General features: G+C 35.8%; 7 protein-coding genes and 1 long non-coding RNA gene across 10 annotated transcripts in view; 5 read left to right on the plus strand and 3 right to left on the minus strand.

The window, feature by feature from the left end:
• Positions 1-24873, plus strand: part of LOC109181521 (replication factor C subunit 3) — a 52158-nt gene extending 27285 nt beyond the window's left edge. Inside the window, exons 8-11 of one of the 2 annotated variants that reach the window (XR_002054212.1) lie at positions 23502-23571; positions 23663-23738; positions 24224-24269; positions 24580-24873. Coding sequence is in view for 1 of the 2 variants with exons in the window: in XM_019331329.1 (XP_019186874.1) it covers positions 24580-24638 (59 nt within the window). In the remaining variant the exon portion in view is untranslated. The remainder of the gene's footprint in view (positions 1-23501; positions 23572-23662; positions 23739-24223; positions 24270-24579) is intronic. The other variant, XM_019331329.1, reaches the window with a different exon arrangement.
• On the plus strand, positions 577-22865 carry LOC109181528 (replication factor C subunit 3-like). The gene is made up of 5 exons (XM_019331337.1): positions 577-635; positions 765-876; positions 21803-21835; positions 22125-22293; positions 22779-22865. The coding sequence occupies exons 1-5, from the start codon at positions 610-612 to the stop codon at positions 22853-22855; spliced, it is 417 nt and encodes a 138-aa protein (XP_019186882.1). The 5' UTR covers positions 577-609; the 3' UTR covers positions 22856-22865.
• Positions 3362-4520, minus strand: LOC109181526 (ribonuclease S-2-like). Its single transcript, XM_019331336.1, has 2 exons — positions 3905-4520; positions 3362-3825 (listed from the first exon to the last, which is right to left on the minus strand). The coding sequence occupies exons 1-2, from the start codon at positions 4139-4141 to the stop codon at positions 3418-3420; spliced, it is 645 nt and encodes a 214-aa protein (XP_019186881.1). The 5' UTR covers positions 4142-4520; the 3' UTR covers positions 3362-3417.
• On the plus strand, positions 6233-8288 carry LOC109181529. Of its 2 annotated transcripts, none has more exons than XR_002054213.1 (2): positions 6233-6476; positions 7900-8288. XR_002054213.1 is itself a non-coding variant. In XM_019331338.1 (2 exons), exons 1-2 carry the CDS (start codon positions 6420-6422, stop codon positions 7557-7559), a joined length of 348 nt encoding a protein of 115 aa, XP_019186883.1. In that variant the 5' UTR covers positions 6233-6419; the 3' UTR covers positions 7560-7765. The 2 variants fall into 2 exon arrangements, 1 of the variants encoding a protein (XP_019186883.1); XM_019331338.1 differs by lacking the exon at positions 7900-8288 and adding an exon at positions 7269-7765.
• LOC109181530 lies at positions 14419-16969 on the plus strand. Its single transcript, XR_002054214.1, has 5 exons — positions 14419-14701; positions 15086-15221; positions 15458-15724; positions 15900-16486; positions 16659-16969. It is a non-coding gene; the product is annotated as an uncharacterized LOC109181530 (long non-coding RNA).
• Positions 15127-16154, minus strand: LOC109181523 (ribonuclease S-2-like). Its single transcript, XM_019331332.1, has 3 exons — positions 15871-16154; positions 15388-15791; positions 15127-15237 (listed from the first exon to the last, which is right to left on the minus strand). The coding sequence occupies exons 1-3, from the start codon at positions 16105-16107 to the stop codon at positions 15147-15149; spliced, it is 732 nt and encodes a 243-aa protein (XP_019186877.1). The 5' UTR covers positions 16108-16154; the 3' UTR covers positions 15127-15146.
• On the plus strand, positions 17097-18417 carry LOC109181525. Its single transcript, XM_019331335.1, has 2 exons — positions 17097-17850; positions 17983-18417. The coding sequence occupies exons 1-2, from the start codon at positions 17228-17230 to the stop codon at positions 18038-18040; spliced, it is 681 nt and encodes a 226-aa protein (XP_019186880.1). The 5' UTR covers positions 17097-17227; the 3' UTR covers positions 18041-18417.
• Positions 24874-24928: 55 nt separating the features above from the next.
• Positions 24929-27568, minus strand: LOC109181517 (probable arabinosyltransferase ARAD1). Its single transcript, XM_019331325.1, has 2 exons — positions 26074-27568; positions 24929-25497 (listed from the first exon to the last, which is right to left on the minus strand). The coding sequence occupies exons 1-2, from the start codon at positions 26935-26937 to the stop codon at positions 24946-24948; spliced, it is 1416 nt and encodes a 471-aa protein (XP_019186870.1). The 5' UTR covers positions 26938-27568; the 3' UTR covers positions 24929-24945.
• Positions 27569-27787: the final 219 nt, after the last annotated feature.

Here is a 27787-nt window from a genome sequence, read left to right on the forward strand (position 1 = left end):
AAGGGTTATTGAATTACCCTTCTTTTCTCTGGTGAGAACACCAAGGGCCGGGAAGGATGATTTTTGCTTCAATTTTTTTACCTGGTGAGAACAACAGGGGCCAGGAAGGAGGATCTTTGCTTCAACTTTTTTACCTGTTGAACTCCTCTTCTGTTTAGCAAATCTAATGGTTTTGTTATTTTGAATCCATCCAGCTATTGCATTGGCTTATGTTGGGGTCAAGTTACCCTCATGTGATTTTCTGTAATCATTTATGTTCACAGTAAACAGTAGGGAATGAATAATATAATGCTGTCTGGCAACTTTGAAAAAGTTAAGGGACCAACGTAACATTCTTTAAAAGTTATCATGGTGAAAGAAGGAAACTAAGGGAGACCAAAGGTTTAAAACTCCCTAAGAGGTAATAGTATAGATGATAGGAACACCATTTATGGACAAAAACAGCTAAGGGTTGTAACTGCAGTTAACATACAGCTGAATTATTATTATATTATAAAAATTTTAGAAACTAAATAACTTGAGAATGCTTAATAGCGTACGTATTTGTTGAAAAGAAATTTGCTGCTAGAGGTGCTCCGAAAACCCTAGACAAGATCATCGTGCACCAAGATGTTGCTCAAAATCTTAAGAAATTGGTACTTGCGTTGGATTCAGTCCTCTGATTTCGGGGTTTTTGTTTTGTTTTGTTTTGTTTTTTTAATAGTTTGTTACTTGTTCTGAAATTTTAAGATTTGCTTTGATTTTTATTCTCCGATTGTTTCTAGGTTACAGAAAAAAGATTGCCCGCATTTGCTGTTTTACGGGCCATCAGGGTCGGGTAAGAAAACCCTAATTATGGCCCTTATCCGGCAGATATTTGGGGCCACTGCCGATAAGGTAATTCGTTCTCACTAATCACCATTTTGTACTTATTTACTGATATTTATTTAAAATTATTTTGTACTATTTCATCTGTTAATTGCTGCTGTAGGTGAAAGCTGAGAACAAAGTGTGGAAAATTGATGTGAGCTTCCCTCTTTTTATGCTTTGATAATTTCGTTTTGTGCATGTGAATATATTGGATACAGAAACAACCTTGTTTAAAAGGTGTTAAAATGTGCTAGCTTTTCTGTCATTAATAATAGATGCTAGTGTATTCTAGTTTGCTACAAGAAACAGTAATCCATTTGGCTGTGATGACTGCAGGTGAAGTGTTTTTTTTGTTTTTTTTGTTTTTTTGGTCATAGCCACTATAACCATCATTTGCTTTGGTAACACATTGATAATACATCTCAGGCTGGAACTAGGACTATTGATGTAGAGCTCACTACATTATCAAGCACTCATCATGTGGAATTGAGTCCTGGTGATGCTGGATTTCAAGACCGATATGTTGTTCAAGAGGTAATAAAAGAAATGGCAAAGAATAGACCAATTGACCCCAAAGGAAAGAAGAGTTTCAAAGGTGATTTCGCAACTATCTTCACTTTATTTATAAAACTTAAAAGCATGGATACATGATACATGGGTACTACATCACAATGGCATTATACATTTTTTTTAGAATGCTACTAACTCTATTACAATGTAGTATCTGGTTTCATTCGGCTCCTTTATGGAAATGAGTAAATTACGAGATCCTCTCATATGGGAGTCCAACCCGGGTGTCATTAGACTACAAGGTCTTGTCGGCATTATACATTATAACAAAGCAAGATGGTTATCTTTTACTTTATTATTAAAGAGTAGATTTCAATATCCCTAGCACAGAAAATGTTGCAACTTATAGCGCTTTGATATGTTAATTATGTACATTTGCCCCATTATCTATTTACTTTAGTGAGAATCTGATTTCATTGTCCATACAAATGAAATTTTAGTAACTTGGTTTTTATTCATAATCTATTTATGTGGAGTTTTTACTATCTATATATCCTAGATGTATTTCCATTCCTTACACAATTGGGAAAGTGTTTGACTGTTGGTTTTATTTTTTGGGTGTCTGACATAGTGACATGCATCAAAATCTGACTTTTTAAACAGTTGTCTAACATGGTCAAAGAAGTTTCAACATGTTTCTGTGAGTTTCTGACATGTCTGAGTTTGGCTCAGCTGAATGTGTGTGTGTGTGTGTGTGTGTGTTTTTTTTTTTTTTTTTCGGGTTGTTGAGAAAGAGGCTTGTTCCTGCAATCTACTCTAAAGCATTTTCATGTTTTTAGTTTTCTGGCCAGATTCTACTTTTGGAGCAGATAAACTCCTAAATAAGATAAGGCCAAAGAATCACTCAACTTAGATCGGTAGTAACATGGGTGAAATTGCTATGCGGATCCGAAAGAGTTATTGAATTACCCTTCTTTTCTCTGGTGTGAACATCAGGTGCCGGGAAGGATGATTTTTGCTTCAATTTTTTTACCTGGTCAGGATGTTTGTTGTCATAGATGAATTTACTAAAATTTCCAATGACGTGATTGAATTTAGAATTTTATAGCTTATTAAATGACAACAGAATTTTATAATGTTTTTTCTTTTAAAATGTTTTTATAATTTAATTTGACTGGTTGGTCATGCACTCCACAAAAAATATGACTCGATTAAGGAACTACTAATTGCAGGGCTCATTCTCCCTCCTACAAACTTCCTGCTGATGGATGATGTTTTGAGGGGCGGGCTGTCGAGACACTAATGGTGGTAGTGATGTGTCACAGTCTCACAGATTGAGTAGCATTATGGCTAACGAACACGCTATTAATTTGGTAGGTATGAAATGATATGTGAAGTGTCAGTATGCATTGGCTTCGTAAGTTTGGTGTTGCATTTGTTTTATACAAGCAGAATTTTAATTCATTGGTCTCTTTGTGAACTGTTTAGCTAGCTCGCACTAGCTACATACTGAAATATAAAAATGGGGGCTGGGAAACAAATATACAAGAGAATGAAACAAGGGGTAACTGGAGTCTGGAAATGGAACCATGCATGATTTTATCATTACTGTCCAAAATTAATGATAGTTTTAACTATTAGGAAGAGAAATTATTGTTGTAACTCCAAATTCAATGTTCCCTCTAAAGTAAACGTTTCTCAGAAAATGTAATAGATCCTAGACTGCATGCATGTATTTTGATTGAGATTTGCTTTTCTAGCTTGATCACAGGGTGGAATATGATCCAAGTGTTAGAAGCCAGTACAATCAAGGCTTGTGATTCATCCACTGACTGCTCCCGTACTCAGCCCGGAAATGACCATAATGAGAGTTTTGCAGCAGCTTTCAAAGTTTGGCATGCAATGTAATATATGTATGTATAAAATGCAATTAAGTTAAAGCAAACTATATATATTCGTTTTTAGGAAATTCGGGTGGTGACTTACACAAAATAACATCAAATAGGTAAAGCATTCAACATTTATTTATTATTTTCTAAAATCCCAAACATCCAAAGCTTATTTGAAGGTAAAGCTTTTTGGGCAGTATCCTCTGATGCCTTTGGTGTTACAGTTGATCATGGCTTTTGCAGCTTGATCAAAGCAGATTCTAACCTCGACGAGGTACTTTGCTGTGCATTGAATTTTGACATCCACATTTAAAGCACGACGGATTGCTTTAAGAATCTGGGTATCATTGTACTGGTGACCGCGAGCAATTCCACCATTTTGTAAAACACGCGCGATATTGTTCCTGTGCAACAGATTCAGTGCTTTAGCGAAGTATTGAGTTTGATTGAAGAGGGTAAAGGAAGCCCTGCCATGGTTATTCCACTCGTGTGCCCAAAAACCATCATCAGGTTTGTTTACTTCAATACTAGGCCAATTTGCAGTGAGTGGATTGAAGAGCGGAGAATTCTTTGGAATCTGCAACATGCATGCGTTATATTATAATGATATTGAAGTAAAATCGTTGAATATAAAATAAAATAAAAATGGTACTTACTGGCTGATATGGTTTTGAATTTTGTTCAGGCCCAAGCGTTGCTCCGGAGTTGACAAATGGCCATAGACCATGGATGGTGAAATCGGATTTCACCTTACTCACTACGCAACGGGTACCAAGGGAAGCACAATAGCCTGGGGGCCATATGAGTGCCAAACCAAAGCCATCCCATTGGTTTTTTTGGTAACTCTTGGTTACAAGTAAAAAGAAAATAAGTAAACTTAAAGTAATTTTCATTGTGTGTATGTCTTCTAATTTGCAGACTGATGAGATGTGCTGTGTGTAATGCTAAGCAAGCTCAAGTATTATGTGTGCGTTTATATAGGCTATAAGCCACTGCCTGTCATTTTCTTAGTTGTTAATTATTTCCTATAAATGAATGAATTTGTTTGTTTTACTCCACTGTAATGTCATTCTACATCAGGTAGCTCTAACTGAATTTGTTTTACTTCATTCTCATTTGACTGCATTTGTTTTTATTCATTGAGATTATTTTGCTTTGCTCTGGTGGATCACAGGGTGGAATGTGAAGTGTTAGAAGCACATGTTATTCATCCATTGACTGATCCTATACTCAGCTCATGATCGGGAATGAAGTGACCATAATGAAAGCTCGGTATGCAATTAATATAATACTCCGTGTTATTATTATTTTGATTCTTGAGCTAAAGGGCTTGTTTTTTTTTTTCTTTGCAACTTGTGAAAATAATTCGTAATGGGTAAGAAATTGAACTGATGCTAATATATATGTAAATTAAATTGATTAAGTTTGTGATTGAATTGGCACAGTTACGTTTTTGGAGCTGACTGACTAGTGACTAGTTAGTATGCAACAAGACTGTACCCCTTGGCTGGCTCTCATAGTACTAACTACTAAATTCAAAGCCCTTAGCTTGCCTTCCGGCCTGCTCCTATTGCTGCATTCAATTGAGACATTAAAATTAGTTTGACAATTGGGATGGGAAACTTTTGCCAAACTTGTCCTCCTGCAAATTGAGGTTGCATGTCAGAAACTTTGCCAAACTTTTCCGTATTTGTACTATTAATTATTGTAGTTTTATTTTAATGTTAATTTTATTTTCACTAGCTGTTAATTTTAATGTTAATTATTGTTATTTTATTTTTAAACAGAGAAAGAATGAGATTCAACGGCAGCATAGTTCTTTTTTTTTTTTTTTTTTTTTTTAATTTTTAAGTTTGCCTATATATATGTTTAGTTTTCATATTTACATATGTTCATTCATATATCTTTATTTAAAAATTATAAATTTATAAATTAAATAAATAAATAATTAATTAAAATATGGAGATAAAATAATGGGTACACAAAAAGTTGTGAAAAACTTAAAACTAATGAGAAGAAGAGTTTTTGTAATTGAATGAGATAGTGGATGATGCGATGGATGTTGGGGTCCACAAAAACGATATTCGGTTCGGTTTTTACTGAACAATTCAGTTAGGTTCGAGTTTTTACTGAACCATTTGGTATACAAGAATCTATTATTGTTCGGTTGTTCGGTATATTACCGAATTTAACTAGTTTGGTACGATACGGTTCAAGAAAACCGAACAGAATTGCCGACCATTAAAGTTAATTACCAAAATGGTCCCTTGACTATAGGAAATTACCAATTTGGTCCCAAGTTAACGGTTGACTAACAGTCAAACAAACAGAGGACCAAATTGGTTAAGATTTTTAAAGTTGAAGGACTTAATTGGTTAAAAAAATAGTCAAGGGCCAAATTGATAATTTCGCTATAGTCAAGGGACCATTTCGATAATTAACTATTATTATTATTATTATTATTATTATTATTATTATAGAAGACTTAAATATTTTCACATGAAAATATACGACATAATTTCACAACACATGAAATATGTATGAAAAAATTATTACTACCAAATATCAATATGCGCTTTGAATTCGGGTCCACAAAATAATTTGCCAGGCAATTTTTAAAAATTAAATACCTTCCCCTGCTTTAATTAAGGGTGTGTTTGGTTGGCATATGAGAATCGGAACTGGAATGAGAATTAAATACTTGGTAATTGTAATGGATTTTGGTTAAAGTTTTTTTTATGTTTGATAATTGGGTGAAATTATAATGATTACTAATATTGCTTTTTGGTTATCTATGATTCTAAAATAGAAATAAATGTTTTTAAAATACAAAAACAAAAAATTAAGACGATTTATTCTAATATAAAGACATCTAAAACACTAATAGGAATAAAAAAATAAAATAAAAAAATCTAAAAAGCTCAAATACTATAGCCTAAAGATCTGCTTAAGAAGTCAATGGGACAGTTCAAGTGATAAAATGAGCACTCGGAAGAATTTCAGAAGAACTTAGGTTAAATTTCAAGACAATTTTTCTTTGAGCCGATTAGTCGTGGTTTATTCCGAGATCAAGCTTAGGCTAGCCCACATTTACGTAGTCCAGGTTACCAGATTGCAATCACCACCGTTTCCTTTTTACCCTAACAAAGCTATTCATTCAATCGAAAGAAAATGGAGAACTGCAAATTTCCAAGGGAGCTCCTGATCGAGATTTTGGCGAGATTACCGGTAAAGTCTCTTATGCGATTTAAGTCTGTGTGTAAATTCTTCTATTTTTTAATAAAAAGTGATAATCATTTCCAACACAAACACTATGAAATTAGTCGGGTGAGTAGAGATTATGTCATTTTCCAGCGTGAGATTGGGCTTAGGGAATATCCGCCCTGGCGTGAGGAAGTATTTGGTTTAGTTTACAAAGAATTGGATTCTGATGAAATTGGATGTGTAAACCTAGCCCTGCCAAGTTCATGTATAGTGAATGTAAAGTGTATTGATGGTATATTATGCCTAATTGCCGGTAGGATTGATGGAACTAGGGATATCTTGATATGGAACCCATCCACCCGGGAAATTAAGGCATTACCACCTATCTCCCCACCTCACAATATTCCTCTAGATCGGTTGAAAGAAGTGATTGGATTTGGGTTTTGTAACAACATGACCGGGAAGGTTGTCATTGTTTGGAGTTCGTTAGAGGGATGTGTATACAAGGTAATGGTTTGCAGCCAGGTTGGTAATTTGTGGGTTTGGAGAGAAATTAATCAATATCCTCACTTCTATCCTTTGTGGTTAAGTCCTGGTTATGATATTTACTTGAAAGGAAAGTATTATTGGTATCTTTATGCATACCCAGGTGATGAGCTAAAGCATTATTTGCTTTGGTTTGACATGAGTGCCGAGACTTTTGGGACAATTAGTTTGCCATTTAATCCACCAGGACAATATGAGGATGGAGGGAATGGTTTTATAAGATGCGTGGTTTCAGTTATGAATGACAGTATTGCTTTGATTGGTTATCAGGAAAAGGAGAATCATTGGGAGGTTTGGCTAATGATTGAAAATGATAGTGATGTTAATTGGTATAAATATGCATGGTTTGACAATGGAGATGATTTTTGGAAGCCAATGCAAATTTGGAATCAGGATCGTCATTTGCTCATATGTCGGATGGGTGCTGAAGAGGATGATCGTGAGCCCCACTTAGTTTCCATTGATTTGGTAACTGGAGAAAAAAAGAAGAGAATCCATAATATTAATACTCATTCAAGTGAGTGCTTTCTAGCTTACAGTGAGAGTCTAAAAATGTTTTAAGAATGAAACACACAATACGTAGTATTTGCAGGCACACTTCTACATTGCAACTATCTATGGATGTAAAGTTTAATAGTAGCTTTTATAGACTCTTATATGTACACCTTGCATGCACTGCATACATAGATGCTGAAATTGATGTTTCGACTTTCATTTTCTCAAATTCGTAGAATTCCATTGATCTAATTAGTGTTAAAATCCATCAAATCTAGAGCAAATTCAAATATTCAATGCATTGCTTGAAACTTCATGACAGTACCTGATTTTGGTGAAGAAGATCCAAATTTTAGTTCTTCAGGGAAAAAAATAATGTTCATGTCAACTGCTTATTGTGTATTAGCAAACAAGTGATCATTTTCTTGAATCTTGTGATCGCAAGAGACAGCCCTTGCATGCCAATGGAATCTCCTTCTCAATGTGTGGCTCTATCCGTTGATGTTCACAAGACAAGCGGTTTGATTTCTGAGCATAAACGGTGCTGATGAAGAATTTTTGTCTTGAAACAGAATCTTTTCATAATGAATCCATGTATTGTGACCCAGCACTGTTAGTTTGATTATAATTGGCATGATTTCTATTATAACAAAACTAGTTCTTGGAATGTTACTTGTACTTGTATGAGAAAAGAAAGCATTCTCCTTTTTTTCTTTCTGACCTTGTATTATTTTTGAAATCATATTCTTTATTGTATGTGCAACTGGCTTTTGCTGCAATTGAATTGTCTGTCTATGTTTCCAGCTTATGCTTGCTAGTGGTTTAATGCTTTCCTTCTAAGGATGCGAGCGGCAATCTCAGGACTATCTGATCGAGATAGATAGTCATAGTGTAATTATGAATTTTAATGGCCTCAAAAAATGTTTGTCTTCTTTGGGCATACTAAATGATTGTTTTGATGTCAATGCTTTTAGTTTCTACTTTGAACTCTTTATCTATTCGTTTCTTGTTGTTGATATGTTATGTGCGGTTATTGCAAAGTTGCCATTCTTTCTTGATTTGTTCTAACTTCTAACTTATCGAGCTTAGTGTTGCAGTCTTGCAGAGGATTTCAGTCCTGAATGCAACTAAGCAGTAGTTTCATCACATTATAGTTGTTTCCATGAATCTTGTCTAAAAGAAGTGCATCGCATTATAGTTGTTTCCATGAATCTTGTCTAAAAGAAGTGCATTTAAGAGTTCGGGTCTTTTCCACTTGTAGTCCCACTTCTTTAATAACTCTCATGTCAAACTCCTTTTTCCTAATATTAAGCCACCCACCCTTGGTCAGAAGTTTTTAAAAATACTGTATCTTGGTCTGTACCCTTCAATTCAGCATCCCTATGAATGTAGGTGACTAGGTGGTGCAAAGGACCCAAACTAAATCTGGGGTTTGCTCATTATACCTTTTTGTGCACATTTTTTGTTACAGGTTGGCTAGGCAGTCCGGGTGTTTTACTTAGTTGCACCTATCAACTTATTGCTATCGGATTTTCTTGTAGTGTTGTGTTAGCTTGAGCGCGCACTTGGGAGGATGGATTAATACATAGCGGAAAGGAGGATTTTTGCTTCAATTTTTAATATGTTGAACTCCTCATCCTCCTCTGTTTAGGAAATCAAATGGTTTTGTTATTTTGAATCCATCCAGCTATTGCATTTGCTTATGTTGGGGTTACCCACATGTGAATTTCTGTAATCATATATGTCCACAGTAAACAGTAGGGGATGAATAATATAATGCTGGCTTGCAACTTTGAATTGCCTTTGCAACGTTGAATAATATCTGCAATCATCTGTAATCATATATGTCCACAGTATAAATCAATTTAAATTTTGAAATATTCAATTTTTTTTTTTCCTACTCATTTTACGGAAAATGAATCAAATACACAAAAACAGTTTTTCATTGTGTAGCCAAACACTGGAAAAGAAAATGTGCTTTTGGAAAATGAGTCATTTTCCGAAAAACATTTTCCAAAAGTCATTTTCTTGCTTTCCAAATGGAGCCTTAGTGTAAGTATTTTGCATGATTGGTAGTATGATTGAATTAGAATGATTACTAATATTCTTTTTTTAGTTATGTATTTATTCGAATATAAAGATATCTAAAGCACCAATATGAATACAAAAAAATATAATCTAAAAGACTCAAACACTATAGCCAGATCAGCCAGCTCCCTTACCTCCCGGAACGAACTGAGATTAGTCTTCGCAAATTATGCTGTGAACATAGAGCTCTAAAATTGTGAACATAGAGCTTCGAAAATTATGAATTTACAGTTATTGAATTATGAATGTACATTTATGGAATTATGAATGTACAGTTATGGAATTATGAACACAGAGCTCTGACATTATGAACTTACAATTATGAACATATAGTGATAATATTATGAACATAGAGCACTAAAATTATGAACATAGAGTTTCGAAAATTATGAATTTACAGTTATTGAATTATGAATGTACAGTTACGGAATTATGAATGTACATTTATGGAAGTATGAATGTACAGTTATGAAATTATGAACACAGAGCTTTGACATTATGAACTTATAATTATGAACATATAGTGATAAAATTATGAACATATGCTCCTATAACGAAGCGGTTTGAAATTTAAAAACAAAAATAAAAAAATAAAAAAATTAGAAGATAACGGTGCCACTAACGACACCATTACCGTATCCATAATGCATGCTGGACACTGGTCCATAGCATAACGATTGTTGGCAAATTATTGTCTGGACCATGGTCCACACAACGTTATGTGGACCATAACAAAAAGTACATTTTTATATTAAATGTACATTAATTTTATACTGAATGTACATTATACAATATAATGTACACTCAGAACAAAAATAATGTACATCCATTGTATACAATATACATTATTTTTATATTGAATGTATATTATTTTTGTACTGAATGTATATTATTTTACAATAGATAAAATATGGTCCACACAACAATGATTGACGATTGTTAGTCTTTGTTTACACCAAGATCACGCTTAGGCCAGCCCACAGTTACGTAATCCAGGTTACCAATTGCAAAGCCAGCCCACTAATCCAGGTTACCAGATTGCAATCACCACCGTTTCCCTTTTACCCTAAACAAAGCTATTCATTCAATCGAAAGAAAATGGAGAATTGCAAATTACCAAGGGAGCTGCTGATCGAGATTTTGGCTAGATTGCCGGTAAAGTCTCTTATGCGATTTAAGTCTGTGTGTAAATTTTTCTATTTTTTAATAAAAAGTGATAATCATTTCCAACACAAGCACTATGAAATTAGTCGGGTGAGTAGAGACTATGTCATTTTCCAGCGTGAGATTGGGCTTAGAGAATTTCCGCCCTGGCGTGAGGAAGTATTTGGTTTAGTTTACAAAGAATTGGATTCTGATGAGATTGGATGCGTAGACCTAGCCCTGCCAAGTTCATGGATAAGGAAGGTAAAGTGTATTGATGGTATATTATGCCTAATTACCCTTAGGACTGATGGAACTATGAATATCTTGCTATGGAACCCATCCACCCGTGAAATTAAGGCGTTACCACCTATCTCCCCACCTCCCAATTTTCCTCTAGATCGGTTGGAAGAAATGATTGGATTTGGGTTTTGTAACAACATGACAGGGAAGGTTGTCATTGTTTGGGGTGCAGATGGATGTGAATACAAGGTAATGGTTTGTAGCCAGGTTGGTAATTTATGGGGTTGGAGAGAAATTAATCCATATCCTCACTTCGATCCTTTGTGGTCAAGGCCTGATTATGATATTTACTTGAAAGGAAAGTATTATTGGTATCTTTATGCATACCCCGGTGATGAGATAAAGCATTATTTGCTTTGGTTTGACATGAGTGCTGAGACTTTTGGGACAATTAGTTTGCCATTTAATCCACCAGGACAATATGGGAATGGAGGGAAAGGTTTTATAAGATGCGTGGTTTCGGTTATGAATGACAATATTGCTGTGATTGGTTATCCGGAAAAGGAGAATCATTGGGAGGTTTGGCTAATGATTGAAAATGATAGTGATGTTAATTGGCATAAATATGCATGGTTTGACAGTGGAGATGATTTTTGGAAGCCAATGCAAATTTGGAATCAGGATCGTCATTTGCTCATATGTCGGATGGGTGCTGAAGAGGATGATCGTGAGCCACACTTAGTTTCCATTGATTTGGTAACTGGAGAAAAAAAGAAGAGAATCGATAATATTAATACCCATTCAAGTGAGTGCTTTCTAGCTTACAGTGAGAGTCTGAAAATGTTTTAAGAATGAAACGCACAATAAGTAGTATTTGCAGGCACACTTCTACATTGCAACTATCTATGGATGTAAAGTTTAATAGTAGCTTTTATAGACTCTTATATGTACACCTTGCATGCACTGCATACATTGATGCTGAAATTGATGTTTCGACTTTCATTTTCTCAAATTCGTAGAATTCCATTGATCTAATTAGTGTTAAAATCCATCAAATCTAGAGCAAATTCAAATATTCAATGCCTTGCTCAAAACTTCATGACAGTACCTGATTTTGGTGAAGAAGATCCAAATTTTAGTTCTTCAGGGAAAAAAATAATGTTCATGTCAACTGCTTATTGTGTATTAGCAAACAAGTGATCATTTTCTTGAATCTTGTGATCGCAAGAGACAGCCCTTGCATGCCAATGGAATCTCCTTCTCAATGCGTGGCTCTATCCGTTGATGTTCACAAGACAAACGGTTTGATTTCAGAGCATAAACTGTGCTGATGAAGAATTTTTTTCTTGAAACAGAATGTTTTTATAATGAATCCATGTATTGTGACCCAGCACTGTTAGTTTGATTATAATTGGCATGATTTCTATTATAACAAAACTAGTTCGGAATGTTACTTGTACTTGTATGAGAAAAGAAAGCATTCTCCTTTTTTTCTTTCTGACCTTGTATTATTTTTGAAATCATATTCTTTATTGTATGTGCAACTGGCTTTTGCTGCAATTGAATTGTCTGTCTATGTTTCCAGCTTATGCTTGCTAGTGGTTTAATGCTTTCCTTCTAAGGATGCGAGCAGCAATCTCAGGACTATGTGATCGAGATAGATAGTCATAGTGTAATTATGAATTTTTATTGGTCTCAAAAAATGTTTGTCTACTTTGGGCATACTAAATGTTTGTTTTGAATTTTGATGTCAATGCTTTTAGTTTCTTCTTTGAACTCTTTATCTATTCGTTTCTTGTTGTTGATATGTTATGTGCGGTTATTGCAAAGTTTCCATTCTTTCTTGATTTGTTCTAACTTATTGAGCTTAGTGTTGCAGTCTTGCAGAGAATTTCAGTCCTGAATGCAACTAAGCAGTAGTTTCATCATTTTACATGGGTGAAATTGCTATGTGGATCCGACCCGATCCGAAAAGAAAGCTTCTTTCATGACCTATTTGCTATGATATCCTGTCATCTGCTAACACAATATAGTTTTTTCCATGAATCTTGTCTAAAAGAAGTGCATCGCATTATAGTTGTTTCAATGAATCTTGTCTAAAAGAAGTGCATTTAAGAGTTCGGGTCTTTTCCACTTGTAGTCCCACTTCTTTAATCACTCTCATGTCAAACTCCTTATCCTAATATTAAGCCACTCACCCTTGGTCAGAAGTTTTTAAAAATACCGAATCTTGGTCTGTACCCTTCAATTCAGCATCCCTATGAATGTAGGTGACTAGGTGGTGCAAAGGACGTACCCAAACTAAATCTGGGGTTTGCTCATTATACCTTTTTGTGCACATCTTTTGTTACAGGTTGGCTAGGCAGTCCGGGTATTTTACTTAGTTGCACCTATCAACTTATTGCTGTCGGATTTTCTTGTAGTGTTGTGTTAGCTTGAGCGCGCACTTGGGAGGATGGATTAATACATAGCGGAAAGGAGGATTTTTGCTTCAATTTTTAATATGTTGAACTCCTCATCCTCCTCTGTTTAGGAAATCAAACGTTTTTGTTATTTTGAATCCATCCAGCTATTGCATTTGCTTATGTTGGGGTTACCCACATGTGAATTTCTGTAATCATATATGTCCACAGTAAACAGTAGGGAATGAATAATATAATGCTGGCTTGCAACTTTGAATAATATCTGCAATCATCTGTAATCATATATGTCCATAGTAAATTAGACAGCCCTTGTGTGCCCATTCCATGGAACCGCCTTTGCAATGCGTGGCTCTATCTGTTGATGTTCACAAGACGAAGGGTTGGATTTCAGAGCATAAACTGATGAGGAATTTGTCTTGAAACAGAATCTTCTCAATAATGAATTCATGTATTTTGTCCCAGCACTGTTAGTTTGATTAGAATTGGCATGATTACTGTTATAACACTACTAGTTCTAGGAATGTTACTTGTACTTGTATGAGAAAAGAAATCATTCTCAGTGCTTGTTTTCCAAACCATCACATGAACTGATTTCCTTTTTTCTTTCGGACCTTGTATTAATTTGGAAATCATATTCTTTATTGAATTGTCTGTCTGTGTTTCCAACTTATGCTACTTTCCTTCTAAGGATGCGAGCAGCAGTCTCAGGAATATCTGAGATTGTGATAGTTTAATTATTAGTTTTAATGGTCTCAAAAGATGTTTTTCTTCTTTGGTCTAACAAACTAAATGTTCTTTTCAATATCATGTCAATGCTCTTAGTTTCTACTTTTCCCTTTTTCACCTTCTTTGATATTTTGATCTCTTTTTCTGTTGTTTCTTGTACGGTGGGGATATGTTATATGCTGTTATTTCAAAGTTGCCCCTTTCTTGATTAGTATAAATGATAGGAACACCATTTATGGACAACAGCTAAGGGTTGTAACTGCAGTTAACATACAGCTGAATTATTATTATACAGTTAACTTAGAATTTTCTAGCTTATTAAATGACAACAGAATTTTATAATGTTCTTGCTTTTTCTTTGAAAATGTTTATATCATTTAATTTGACTGGTTGGTCATGCACTCCACAAAAAATATGACTCTATTAAGGAACTACTAATTGCAGGGCTCATTCTCCCTCCTACAAACTTCCTGCTGATGGATGATGTTTTGAGGGGCGGGCTGTCGAGACACTAATGGTGGTAATGATGTGTCACAGTCTCACAGATTGAGTAGCATTATGGCTAACGAACACGCTATTAATTAGGTAGGTATGAAATGATATGTGAAGTGTCAGTATGCATTGGCTTCGTAAGTTTGGTGTTGCATTTGTTTTATACAAGCAGAATTTTAATTCATTGGTCTCTTTGTGAACTGTTTAGCTAGCTCACACTAGCTTCATACTGAAATATAAAAATGGGGGCTGGGAAAGAAATATACAAGAGAATGAAACAAGGGGTAACTGGAGTCTGGAAATGGAACCATGCATGATTTTATCATTACTGTCGAAAATTAATGATAGTTTTAACTATTAGGAAGAGAAATTATTGTTGTAACTCCAAATTCAATGTTCCTAAAGTAAACGTTTCTCAGAAAATGTAATAGATCCTAGACTGCATGCATGTATTTTGATTGAGATTTGCTTTTCTAGCTTGATCACAGGGTGGAATATGATCTGAGTGTTAGAAGCCAGTACAATCAAGGCTTGTGATTCATCCACTGACTGCTCCTGTACTCAGCCCGGAAATGACCATAATGAGAGTTTTGCACGCAGCTTTCAAAATTTGGTATGCAATATAATATATGTCTGTATAAACTGCAATTAAGTTAAAGCAAACTATATATATTCGTTTTTAGGAAATTCAGGTGGTGACTTACACAAAATAACATCAACTAGTAAACCATTCAACATTTATTTATTATTTTCTAAAATCCAAAACATCCAAAGCTTATTTGAAGGTAAAGCTTTTTGGGCAGTATCCTCTGATGCCTTTGGTGTTACAGTTGATCATGGCTTTTGCAGCTTGATCAAAGCAGATTCTAACCTCGACGAGGTACTTTGCTGTGCATTGAATTTTGACATCCACATTTAAAGCACGACGGATTGCTTTAAGAATCTGGGTATCATTGTACTGGTGACCGCGAGCAATTCCACCATTTTGTAAAACACGCGCGATATTGTTCCTGTGCAACAGATCCAGTGCTTTAGCGAAGTATTGAGTTTGATTGAAGAGGGTAAAGGAAGCCCTGCCATGGTTATTCCACTCGTGTGCCCAAAAACCATCATCAGGTTTGTTTACTTCAATACTAGGCCAATTTGCAGTGAGTGGATTGAAGAGCGGAGAATTCTTTGGAATCTGCAACATGCATGCGTTATATTATAATGATATTGAAGTAAAATCGTTGAATATAAAATAAAATAAAAATGGTACTTACTGGCTGATATGGTTTTGAATTTTGTTCAGGCCCAAGCGTTGCTCCGGAGTTGACAAATGGCCATAGACCATGGATGGTGAAATCGGATTTCACCTTACTCACTACGCAACGGGTACCAAGGGAAGCACAATAGCCTGGGGGCCATATGAGTGCCAAACCAAAGCCATCCCATTGGTTTTTTTGGTAACTCTTGGTTACAAGTAAAAAGAAAATAAGTAAACTTAAAGTAATTTTCATTGTGTGTATGTCTTCTAATTTGCAGACTGATGAGATGTGCTGTGTGTAATGCTAAGCAAGCTCAAGTATTATGTGTGCGTTTATATAGGCTATAAGCCACTGCCTGTCATTTTCTTAGTTGTTAATTATTTCCTATAAATGAATGAATTTGTTTGTTTTACTCCACTGTAATGTCATTCTACATCAGGTAGCTCTAACTGAATTTGTTTTACTTCATTCTCATTTGACTGCATTTGTTTTTATTCATTGAGATTATTTTGCTTTGCTCTGGTGGATCACAGGGTGGAATGTGAAGTGTTAGAAGCACATGTTATTCATCCATTGACTGATCCTATACTCAGCTCATGATCGGGAATGAAGTGACCATAATGAAAGCTCGGTATGCAATTAATATAATACTCCGTGTTATTATTATTTTGATTCTTGAGCTAAAGGGCTTGTTTTTTTTTTTTTTGCAACTTGTGAAAATAATTCGTAATGGGTAAGAAATTGAATTGATGCTAATATATATGTAAATTAAATTGATTAAGTTTGTGATTGAATTGGCACAGTTACGTTTTTGGAGCTGACTGACTAGTGACTAGTTAGTATGCAACAAGACTGTACCCCTTGGCTGGCTCGCATAGTACTAACTACTAAATTCAAAGCCCGGTTAAATTCAAAGCCCTTAGCTTGCCCTCCGGCCTGCTCCTATTACTGCATTCAATTGAGACATTAAAATTAGTTTGACAGTTGGGATGGGAAACTTTTGCCAAACTTGTCCTCCTGCAAATTGAGGTTGCATGTCAGAAACTTTGCCAAACTTTTCCGTATTTGTACTATTAATTATTGTAGTTTAATTTTAATGCTAATTTTATGTTCACTAGCTGTTAAATTTAATTATAGCTAATTTTAATGTTAATTATTGTTATTTTATTTTTAAACAGAGAAAGAATAAGATTCAACGGCAGCATAGTTTATTTTTTAATTTCACCATCTATAGTCCCTAACTTCCGTAATTACCATCCGTGGTCCTCCGAGTTGCGAAAATTGACCTGTTGCTATCCTCCCGTTAGTTCCTGCCGTCTAAGCCGTCAAAAGAAAGGGTAAAAATGTCATTTGTCATATATAATTCTTTTTTATGTATTTTTTGTTATCTCACATAGAGGAGCAGCTAGCTGTCGGCAACGAACTTCTTTCCCGGCGAGCCATTAGAATGGCGGCAACAGAGAAGACCAACAACACCACCATCCTTGTCTCTTCTTCTCTTCTCACCCACCGTCGTCCTTCTCCTTTTCTCTCTCGGCCGGCGAGCAGAAGACGAGAAGCAACGGATCTTGCGACGCTCTCATTTCCTCCGGCGACCTCCGTTCTTCCCAACGAGCAGGGCACGAAGGCAACCCAGCAGATCGATGCCGACACCTTCTGTTTTCGGTGGCTGATCTCTCTTTCTCTCTCTCTTAGTCGACGGGTAAGATGGGTCAGCGGCGAAGCAGCAACGACGAACGACGACCTTTTGTTTCTTTCCGACGAACAGTTGACGCGAGGCGAGCAGATCCAGCGGTGGTTGACGGTGGTCGAGGCTGAGCAGTGGCTTCCGGTGTGGTGGTGGGTGTTTCCAGTGAACCCTCATCTCCAAATTCAACTTATTGATTCAACTTCGATTCTCAATTTCACGAAAAATAGGTTTGCTTGGCATGTCTGTTACTGCTCTTCCTTGTTCCAATTGTCAACCTTTTGCCCCTTCTCTTTGATTTCATCATGGTAAAAGCTTCACACGCATCTTTCTACAGATGGCTTTCAAAATTGATTGTTGGGGTTTTCAAGATCAAGGCTTGGAATTGTTGGGTGGTTGTTTCAATCTGGCCTACTTGTTTTGTGATTTGTTTTTTTCAGGCAAAGGTTTACAGATTATTTGGGAAGGAGTATCAAAAACCTGCAAGGGTTCCTTTAGCTTGTCCGTATAAATCATCGGCCACCAAACCCAATAACTCAGTTAGTAATATACACAATCACATTTATGTATTCGTATGGGATGGGTATGGCCTGGGGATGCTGCAAGTGATTTCCTTGTTGCTATAGCTACACCACAGTATGAGAATGGCGATGGCTTTGGCGTGTTTGATGAGAATGATGATGGGTTCATAGACAAAAACAAGGTGGAGAGGATCCTTTGCAGAATGGGTGAATGGGTTTCTCAAAGCTTTCGCAGGAGGATTGCAGGAAGATGATCATGGCGTATGATGACAACAAAGGTGGGAACATTGATTTTCGTGAGTTCTTGAAGCTAATGGAGCACAGTTTTGGATAGCTTAGTTTGCTCTTGCCTTATCTCATCTCCCCCTTCATGTCCTTTTTCTGCGTAGCTTAGCCGGAGCAACACTAGCTGTGGCAGTACAATGATCAATATGGCAAATGACATTTTTACACCTATTTTTGACGGCTTAGACGGCAGAAACTAACGGAAGGATGGCAGCAAGTCAGTTTTTACAACTCGGAGGACCACGAATGGTAATTACGAAAGTTAGGAACTATAGGTGGTGAAACCACCAAACTCGAGGAACCTTGACTGGTATTTACTTTTTAGTTTTCATATTTACATATGTTCATTCATATATATTTATTTAAAAATTATAAATTATAAATTTATAAATTAAATAAATAAAGAAATAATTAAATATGGATATAAAATGATGGGTACACAAAAAGTTGTGAAAAAACTTAAAATTAATGGGAAGAAGAGTTTTTGTGATTGAGTGAGATAGTAGAAGTTGGGGCCCACAAAAATTTGAAGAAAAATTTCCAACTATTGAGGATTCCCTAAGGGGGAGACTGATAATAAACAAATATTATATATTGCTTAGGGTGGACAGATATTAAAGCTAGCCTAGCTGGTAGATCCGGCGCCATAATGGCTTTCCATCCGTTCAGGTCAAGGCCCTGTTTGGTAAAATGACTGTTAGCTGTTAGCTGATTGTGTTAATTAGATGATATAAATAGTTGATAACATTAGCTGCTTGTAGAAAACTGTTTGGTAAATTAGCTGTTAGTTGATAGCTGTTTGGTATAATTTCTTTTCTCAAAAAGCTAATTGAAAAAGTTGCTTGGAGTAGCTTTTTGAATTTTAGTCTTTTGGAGTTGTAAAAAGCTAATTAACCAAACATTTATATTTGATAGTGTTAATTGCCACGTAATGCGATAATTAAATAAAATGAGACCAATTAAAACAGTTAAATAACTCTTATTGATCACAATGAAGGCCCTAAGTACAATCTACTTGGTTGCTCTGAGTACTGACTGACTGCGGTCGGGATTCTCTAACAACAACCTATCGATCGTCCAAAAGTCCCTCACACTGTTGCTATCGCGGGTATTTATAGCCGCGGAGCCGGAGACACAAATCCGGCCGTCCGGCATACCTCCCACGTAGCAACCACGTGTCACCTTCCCGGGTGCCCTGCCTGTCAATGCGTAGAGTACGTGTTTCTCACCAGCTCTCTCGCTAAAGGGCTACCGTTCGGTGGTCGGCAACGCCAATCGGGCACTACCCGGTCGGGAACCGACAGGGTTCTTCACAAGCAACCCGACCTGCAACTTGCAAAGACAAGAAGGAAAGGACGAAGGCACCGGTCGGGGTAATCAGCATGGCAGTCGGGGTATTCCCTACCAATATTGATATTTTAACTAAATTAAACAATTTATAATGGTCAAATAAGTCAAAATTGGCCTATAAGCTAATTTTTTACCAAACAGGGCCCAAGTGTTCTACTAACTTTGGATTTTGCTCTTTGGAATCTGTCAACCGCGAATGCTATATAATAAAACTTAATCTAATCTTTAGAGCTTATAATAGTTGTAGTTGAAGTAACTTGGTGCAAAAAGTCTCATTTTTTACACAAGAGGGTGAGGGTTCGAAACTCACTCAACTTGGACATTCATTTTTTTTATTGTTTATTTATTTATTTATTTTGTTTCATAACAATTACTTGATTAAATTTTTTGTATAGTTTAATGATTGATTTAACCTTTATTCAAATTAAATAAATACAATCAGTTGAAATGCAATTGAATATAATGTACGCATTTCCAAATGGGAATGTCAAAAAAAAAAAAAAAAAAAAAAAAGACACAATTTTTATTTAAATATGGTCTTGCAAATTCTACTTGTAAGTGGTGGAACTACCTCCTAATACTCCGTAATATTGATTCCGAGCACATTAATTCAACCGAAAATGATACAAATACTCATACAATAATTTCAAACAAATCATGATGCACCGCTCAATAGAATATTTAAATTTTGGGTAACAATGGAATCCCACAACCACTATCTGATGATGCCTATTTGAGGGCGTGGACGGGGTCGGGATGATCTGCAATCCACTCTTGCGTATTACACAGTTCAATCTTAAAAATATGTTTTCTTCCCCATGAACAATAAATGATTAGTTATGAAAACAACATAAAACTAATTTCAGTATAATAACACCTTCTATTTCAAGGTAACACTTGTGTGAGATCGTTTCACAAATCTCAATTCGTGAGACGGATCGGATTTTTTTATTAATGGGTCATATAATAAACTTCATTAATCAAATATCTGACCCGTCTCACGGTTTGAGACCCGTAACACGGTCTCCCACAAGTTTTTACCTCTATTTCACACTCCATAAAATGTTACACACATGAAAATAAGGTCAACATGGGAATTGTCTAAAAATTTAAAATTTTCAACCACTAAAACTACTTGAAGTAGAATGACAATGAAGTAAACATCACATGCATCATAGACCATTTTTTTTTTCAATTTTACGAAAAGAAACAAATCATTTTATAAAAGTACTAATAATAATTTTTTCCTTTACACTTAAATGTTATTTGTTTGAGCCTTTTGAGGTTAAATTCTTGGAAAAAATACATCTCTAATAATTTACATTACATGTATCTAATAACAAATTTAATAGTGAGTTTTTTCTTTGTGATCATCTTGACTTTTGAGTGTCCCTCAAAACTCAAGTGGATGTTTTTTTCTTTTTTTCTTTTTTTTTTTCCTAAAAAACTAAGTTCGAGATGTTATATATTGTTCACATGATTTTGTTTGGACACTAATTACCTCACATAATAAGTCGTGTTTTATTCATCCACAATTATACTTGATTGAAAATAACGTACTATCACCACTATTTCATCTGACACATTTAACATTTTTTTAAATGTTTTAAAAAATAATTAAGATGCTTATTTTTAATTATTTAAAAGAAATGGGAAGTTATTGTAAATATGAAACCTTTGAAACGAAAAATATTATATTTACTCTCAACTTCTACTTTCTTTCACAACTTTTATATGTAGACGCTTTTTTTTAAATTTACATTTATAAAAATATCAAAATTTATTTGGCATGTTATGAAGTAAAAATAAAGGAGTAAATTTGGGAGTGCATTATCTCAACGCTCAAGCCCTTTTCTGCCCCTTTTTCCCGCCACTTCCCTACTCTCTTCATCTCTCTCTCTCCGCCACAGTAGGCGGCCCGAAAACCCTAGACAAGATCATCGTGCACCAAGATGTTGCTCAAAATCTTAAGAAATTGGTATTTGCGTTGGATTCAGTCCTCTGATTTCGTTTTTTTTTTTTTTTTTTCTTCTTCTAATAGTTTGTTGCTTGTTCTGAAATTTTAAGATTTGCTTTGATTTTTATTCTCCGATCGTTGGTGCAGGTGAAAGCTGAGAACAAAGTCTGGAAAATTGATGTGAGTTTCCCTCTCTTTGCTTTTATAATTTCGTTTCCTGCAAGCGAATATATTGGTTCCTGAAACTACCTTGTTTAAATGATGTTAAAATGTGCTAGCTTTTCTGTCATTACTAATAGATCCTAGTATCTTCTAGTTTGCTGCAAGAAACAGTAATCCATTTGGCTGTGATGACTGCAGTTAAATTTTTTTTTTTTTTTTTTTTTTTTTTTTTTTTTTTTTTTTTTTTTTGGGTCATTGCCACTATAACCATCATTTGCTTTGGTAACACATTGATAATATATCTTAGGCTGGAACTAGGACTATTGATGTAGAGCTCACTACATTATCAAGCACTCATCATGTGGAATTGAGTCCTGGTGATGCTGGATTTCAAGACCGATATGTTGTTCAAGAGGTAATAAAAGAAATGGCAAAGAACAGATCCATTGACACCAAAGGAAAGAAGAGTTTCAAAGGTGATTTCACAACTATCTTCACTTTATTTATAAAAATTAAAAGCATGGATGCATGATAAATGGGTACTACATCACAATGTCATTATACATTATAACAAAGCAAGATGGTTATCTTTTACTTTATTATTAAAGAGTGGATTTCAGTATCCCTAGCACAGAAAATGTTGCAACTTATAGTGCTTTGATATGTTGATTATGTACATTTGCCCCATTATCTATTTACTTTACTGAGAATCTGATTTCATTATCCATACAATAGAAATATTAGTAACTTGGTTTTTATTCATAATCTATTGATATGCTATGATTTCCTTACACATTGGCTAAGTGTTGGAATGTTGGTTTTTTGGTGTCTGACTTGTCATGTTCAACATTTAAGCTCTTTGACATCCTCATGTTCCATTCAACTTCTTATATCAATGTGTCTGTATCCATTTGTTCCTAAACTTAGTGCTGAGACCTCAGATTGTTTTTTGCCATTGAAGGTATCCCTTCACAAACAACCAAGCAGTACCTCCAATGGACTGGGAGGAATATGTTGCAGAGTTTGCATCAGACATAATGAAGGAACAGAGCCCTAAAAGGTTGAGTTCTGGTTCATCTTAATGCAAAACATTGAATAAAATATACAACCTTTTGGTTATGATGACTGGAACTTTTTTAAATTACTGTTCTTTCTTTTGAATCCTTAATTTCCAAGTGATGACTATATATTTGATTGAAGTTGGAAAAATACTTTTAACCCTTCTCTTATGATATTACTGTCAAGATGTGCCTTCTGTTTCCTCAAGTTGTGTTTGGTCCTTCATTTATATAGGGGGTCAAATTCCAACTTGGTAGTCTATCTTTCAGTGTTTGATACAACTTTTCTGAATATGAGTTACTTTAAATGGAAAAAACAGTGTTGTATAAGATTAAAGATGTAAAAACTTATAAAAAATTTACTCCATATTAAAGATGCTGATTGCTGAGTTAAAACATAAATGTTCAAGTACAGGAAAAAAAAAATGACTGAAAGAAAATCAGATATTACTACCTAGTTTTTCCTTTTGAAACTTTCATGAAGTCATGTCAGTGTCAACTTGTGTGGAATGCTCTACTTGCTTCATAAATAGAATTCATTTTATACTTTTAAACTTTACTAACTTATCCTGCATCCAGACATCCAGTTACTTTCCTCTTTTCTAATGTTAGGTTCTTTATCACAGGTTGTTTCAGGTTCGAGGAAAGCTCTATGAACTACTTTCTAACTGTATTCCTCCTGGCATTATTTTAAAGGTGATTCTCAACCGTGCCCTTCTGCCTCTTTTCCTTTCCATGTAATGAAAATAGAATGTCAGTTCAATAGAGGATGTGCTTTTGATTTCAGAGGCTTCTTTTTGAGCTCCTGAAGAAAGTGGAATTCTGAGTTGAAGCATGAGGTCTGCCATTGGGCTGCATATTATGTAAGTTACTGTTCCAACCAATGGGATCTGTTGGTCTGTCTTCTGCACCATACTGTTCTATATTTAGATCTGTCTCAATCTGTTGTGCACGGAACAGTACTACTTCTTGGAGTCTAGTAATGGTGCATTCCAATTTCCTCATGTTTGCCTAAATTATAAATTAAAATGATTACTTCCATGAACACTTACTATTGAAGTCCAAGTAGGAGTTCCACAAACCAATTGAGAAAAGTGATCAGGTGACATTCTCCATTCTAATCATTATACACTAGTGGTTTCACCCCCCACCCCCACCCCCCTCTCTCTCTCACACAAACACACACACCCCCCAAAAAAAATCTATGTGAAGTTGGTTTGCTTTTGGCTCTTGTTCATTTGAAATGTTATATCAAGAAGTAATTAAGTTTTCAGTTATTTCTCTCTTGGGGTTGTCTTGATAGTCATATGGCCATCCCTTTTTAAAAATAATAGTTCCAATCTTTCAGGAACACAGGATGCACTTAGGACAGAAGGTGATATTTCTCCTTGAAGGTACATCATCCACATTTCCAATACTTTATACATGTTTTTTTTGTTATACTTGGTTTAAATTGCTTGGATAAAAAGAAGCTTTGAACTGTCCCTTTTCTCCTTTTTATATCTTTCTCTAGCCACATTGTCTTTGACTCGTCTTAAGTATATCTATTCACTGCATATCTTATTACAAGGATGATGGTATTTACTACTGTATTTTAATTGTTACCCAGTGCCCTATCAAATATTTTCTTAGGATTCTTGCTAAGCATTGCCTAGATTTTCCAATTTTGATGCTTTAATTACTTATTCCTGGTTGATCTTGCAGCATTTGTAGCCAAGTTTATGAGCATTTACAAAAATTTCCTTGTCTCAACCTTTGGATGAAGTTGAGAATGCCCGAGGCGTGCAGATCTAAACTGTGAATGTATTTGGTACAATTTTTGCCATCAATGATGCAGATGCCCAAATTTCTGGATTTCTTTCGACTCTTTGTTCTTTAGTTAGTTAAACAATCTGATTGAGTGACAGCAACTAGAAAATTCACTGTCTTCTCCCTTCTGATCTGTGTGTTTATCTATATAGCTTCTTGCAGAGCTTAATGCTCTGAATCAATTATATACACCACAAGAATTCTGGTCTCGGAACAACTGTAAATTGGAGCAAAAACCTTGAAAAAAAGAACCTATTGACTTCACCAAAAGTTGCTTGGCAGACGAGGAGAAGCAGAATGATCCAATGAAACAGGCGTTCGATAATATCTCCAGTTCCTGTGTATTTTCAACTTAACAGCAGGAACCTTGCGAGCAATAGCCTGCCAGACCATTTGGACAGCATCATTCCCCCGTGAAGGGTACCGATACTCGAACAAGGGTTCTACCTCTTTTATCCTACTCCACATTCTAGTCCACTCTTCTTTCCCAATGCCTCTGATCATGTTTAAGAGGAAGTTTTCCTTGAGGGCGTCCGAGGTGCGAACAAATACACAGAAGTCTGAGTAGTCAAGAACATCTTCGTATGGAAGCTCTATTTCGTCACTGATGATGACTGGAACACAGTGGCTGGCAATGGCATCAAACAGGCGGTTTGATGATGGAGTGTCACCTGCAATGTTTAGGCAGAATTTGGAGGTGTGCATCCCTTGGGTTGCCTGCTTTATGCCTTCCTTTTGAATGTTCCCAAATGCAAAGTGCACATCTTTCTCGTTTTTTAGCATGTAGAATAACTCTTGCCTAACAAATCCACCCTGAGGATAAGAGAATAGGATTAGACAACAGTATATGCCGTCTAAGATTTCAAGTTCAAGCCTCGTGAATGAAGTAACAAGTGTTGAATAAGAACGTTAATTTCACCTGAATTCAACAATGGGAATAAAATTTGGGGAACAGAGACGGGAAGATATTTTCCCACCTTGATAATATTAAAACAATTTGGTAGACTATAAACTTAGAGCCCGCCATTTCCTTTTTGTCTTTTTTGCGGGGCAGGATAAACTACTTGCCGGGCTAATCTTGTTTTGACGACTCGGACTAGGAATGAGGAATGGTTCTTCAAAAATGGAATTTGTCAAAGTCCAATATGGCATTATGGGCAAGGGTTATTGGAGGGTAATGCTACCAAACATTAGCCAATGAAGGACTGCAGCAGTAGAATGACTTACAAGAAATGCAGTAAGGTGAATATCAATTATCTAATGAGCAATGCAGTGAGGTGAACATCAACTATACCTTATCATAAACACAATGGTTAATCATGAACCGAAAGCAACAAAACAGAAAACAATTTGCAGCAACTGAAACACAAAGGAATCCCGATAACTCACATCTTTTCTATATATGGCTCCTTGAAAGAACAGCAAAATAGGGCGGCTATCGAACTCAGAAGTGTCATTGACATAGCTCCCAACAATGTGCTTGTAAGGCGCAATCACATCTTTCTCGACATTAGCTATGGAGGGAGGGTACCTCCCGAAATCCGACAGAATAAACATTGCAGGCCACAGTTTGTTCCTGGCATCCAACAGGCTATTAGGATGGTGGGCAAGAATGATATGGTCTTTCCCCATTGACCTCTTCCATTCCTCTTGAGCCGTCAAGAAAGTCACCAGTTTTTCCTGAAGCAACACGTTTGCATCAACCTTCTGGAGCCGTTTCAGCCTGGAGAACCGGTTCATGCAGATCGAGGAAAAGAAAGGAACGAAAACCACATCTGCCTCGCTTGAATTGCGCACCCTCACCGCGCTTCGACCACTCAGATCACCAGCAAGTTCTGAAGCCAGAAGATCCAGTGTGAGCCAGTACTCCACACTGTGCTGCACATTCAACCCTCCAGGATAGGATGGCACCTTGGCTCTTATATCAGGCCAAACACTGTTTCCCTCAGGCTTCCAACCCAATAGCCCAAAGTGAAACTGTGGGGGTAAATCATACATAAACACCTTGAGGGTTTTACTACAACTATGCTTGTCTGCTCCTATTCCTTCCTCAATATTCTCTGTTAGGGTTTGTTCTGCTATAGCTAGAAGTTTGGAGTTGGGGGAAAAACTAAGGTCAACAAGATTAGGCCTGTAAGCAGAATGCAACACAAAAAACCAAGATCCCATGAACAAAATGGATGTGATGATGAACAGACAAAGCAATGACTTTTTACCAAAAATCCCCATTGAATGCACATTCCTCTCTGCCATTCTCAATCCTTAACCAGCAAGAAACAACCTCAAATATCCTCTCTAAAAGCTTCCAATTTCTCCAACCCCCTTTTGCTCATCCTAAAAGCCATGTAATGTAAATCATCAATCTCCTATTTTTGGAGCATTTTAACAAACAAATCATGGGCTTTCAAAAACTGCAAGGCAGACAAATGGAATAAGAACAGGAATGGGCAACAACAATGGAGGAAAAAGGTGTATTGACCTATAATTGTGTAGCAAAAAAAGCCAAGAAAATGAACACCCAGATTAGATACAGCCCAGAACTTTTTATTCAGACCGCATAAAAGAGAGGCGGAGAAGATGGTTACAAGCAAGACTTTGGATGGTTCAGTCTTCTTCAGATTCGTCTTTCTGTCTTTTATATATATGAATTAGTTTATCTTTTCTTTCTTGTGAGCTCTGCGCAGAAAGTGAAAGGAAAACAGAAAAAATGTGAAGAAAATAATGGAATTGTTTAATGCGCGGGGGAATAGGAAGCCTCTAGGAAGAAGCGCGCTCGTAGCTCTGTTCTGGAAAGCTATGGTGGAAGCTAACTTATCATCGGAGACAATAACTACCAACAAACATTTCACTTTCACGTTGTAACTAACAATGTAAGAGACAAGTACAAGTATGTGGCGAAGGATCCTTTTGTCCACAAGGATATTTCAAACGGTTAACAATATTTGATTTACTATAAATACGGTGATTCCTACGAATATGTAGAGTACAAAGGCCGGATCATATAAAGATCATTTCCTAGTCTGAATGTTAGTTTGAATTCTTAAGTTCGGGTTAAGTGACACTCTGGGTCAGAAGGTTCCGAACTAAATATCAGAAGGTGTCG

Source organism: Ipomoea nil, unplaced genomic scaffold, assembly GCF_001879475.1.
Source record: "Ipomoea nil cultivar Tokyo-kokei standard unplaced genomic scaffold, Asagao_1.1 scaffold1043, whole genome shotgun sequence".
In the NCBI taxonomy this organism is placed as follows: domain Eukaryota; kingdom Viridiplantae; phylum Streptophyta; class Magnoliopsida; order Solanales; family Convolvulaceae; genus Ipomoea; species Ipomoea nil.

Excerpts from the sequence above, each read along its gene's own strand:
- LOC109181528 (XM_019331337.1), top strand. The coding sequence starts at position 610 with ATGTTGCTCAAAATCTTAAGAAATTG. Across the intron at positions 636-764 it reads CTCAAAATCTTAAGAAATTG|GTTACAGAAAAAAGATTGCC; the intron begins GTACTTGCGTTG and ends GATTGTTTCTAG. Across the intron at positions 21,836-22,124 it reads ACAAAGTCTGGAAAATTGAT|GCTGGAACTAGGACTATTGA; the intron begins GTGAGTTTCCCT and ends AATATATCTTAG.
- LOC109181529 (XM_019331338.1), top strand. The coding sequence starts at position 6,420 with ATGGAGAACTGCAAATTTCCAAGGGAGCTCCTGATCGAGATTTTGGCG. Across the intron at positions 6,477-7,268 it reads AGATTTTGGCGAGATTACCG|GAAAAGGAGAATCATTGGGA; the intron begins GTAAAGTCTCTT and ends ATTGGTTATCAG.
- LOC109181523 (XM_019331332.1), bottom strand. The coding sequence starts at position 16,107 with ATGAAAATTACTTTAAGTTTACTTATTTTCTTTTTACTTGTAACCAAG. Across the intron at positions 15,792-15,870 it reads ATTCAAAACCATATCAGCCA|ATTCCAAAGAATTCTCCGCT; the intron begins GTAAGTACCATT and ends TGCATGTTGCAG. Across the intron at positions 15,238-15,387 it reads CCAAAAAGCTTTACCTTCAA|ATATTATATTGCATACCAAA; the intron begins ATAAGCTTTGGA and ends TTATACAGACAT.
- LOC109181517 (XM_019331325.1), bottom strand. The coding sequence starts at position 26,937 with ATGGCAGAGAGGAATGTGCATTCAATGGGGATTTTTGGTAAAAAGTCA. Across the intron at positions 25,498-26,073 it reads GAGCCATATATAGAAAAGAT|GGTGGATTTGTTAGGCAAGA; the intron begins GTGAGTTATCGG and ends TCTTATCCTCAG.
- LOC109181526 (XM_019331336.1), bottom strand. The coding sequence starts at position 4,141 with ATGAAAATTACTTTAAGTTTACTTATTTTCTTTTTACTTGTAACCAAG. Across the intron at positions 3,826-3,904 it reads ATTCAAAACCATATCAGCCA|ATTCCAAAGAATTCTCCGCT; the intron begins GTAAGTACCATT and ends TGCATGTTGCAG.
- LOC109181525 (XM_019331335.1), top strand. The coding sequence starts at position 17,228 with ATGTATTTTTTGTTATCTCACATAGAGGAGCAGCTAGCTGTCGGCAAC. Across the intron at positions 17,851-17,982 it reads TTCTCTTTGATTTCATCATG|GCAAAGGTTTACAGATTATT; the intron begins GTAAAAGCTTCA and ends TGTTTTTTTCAG.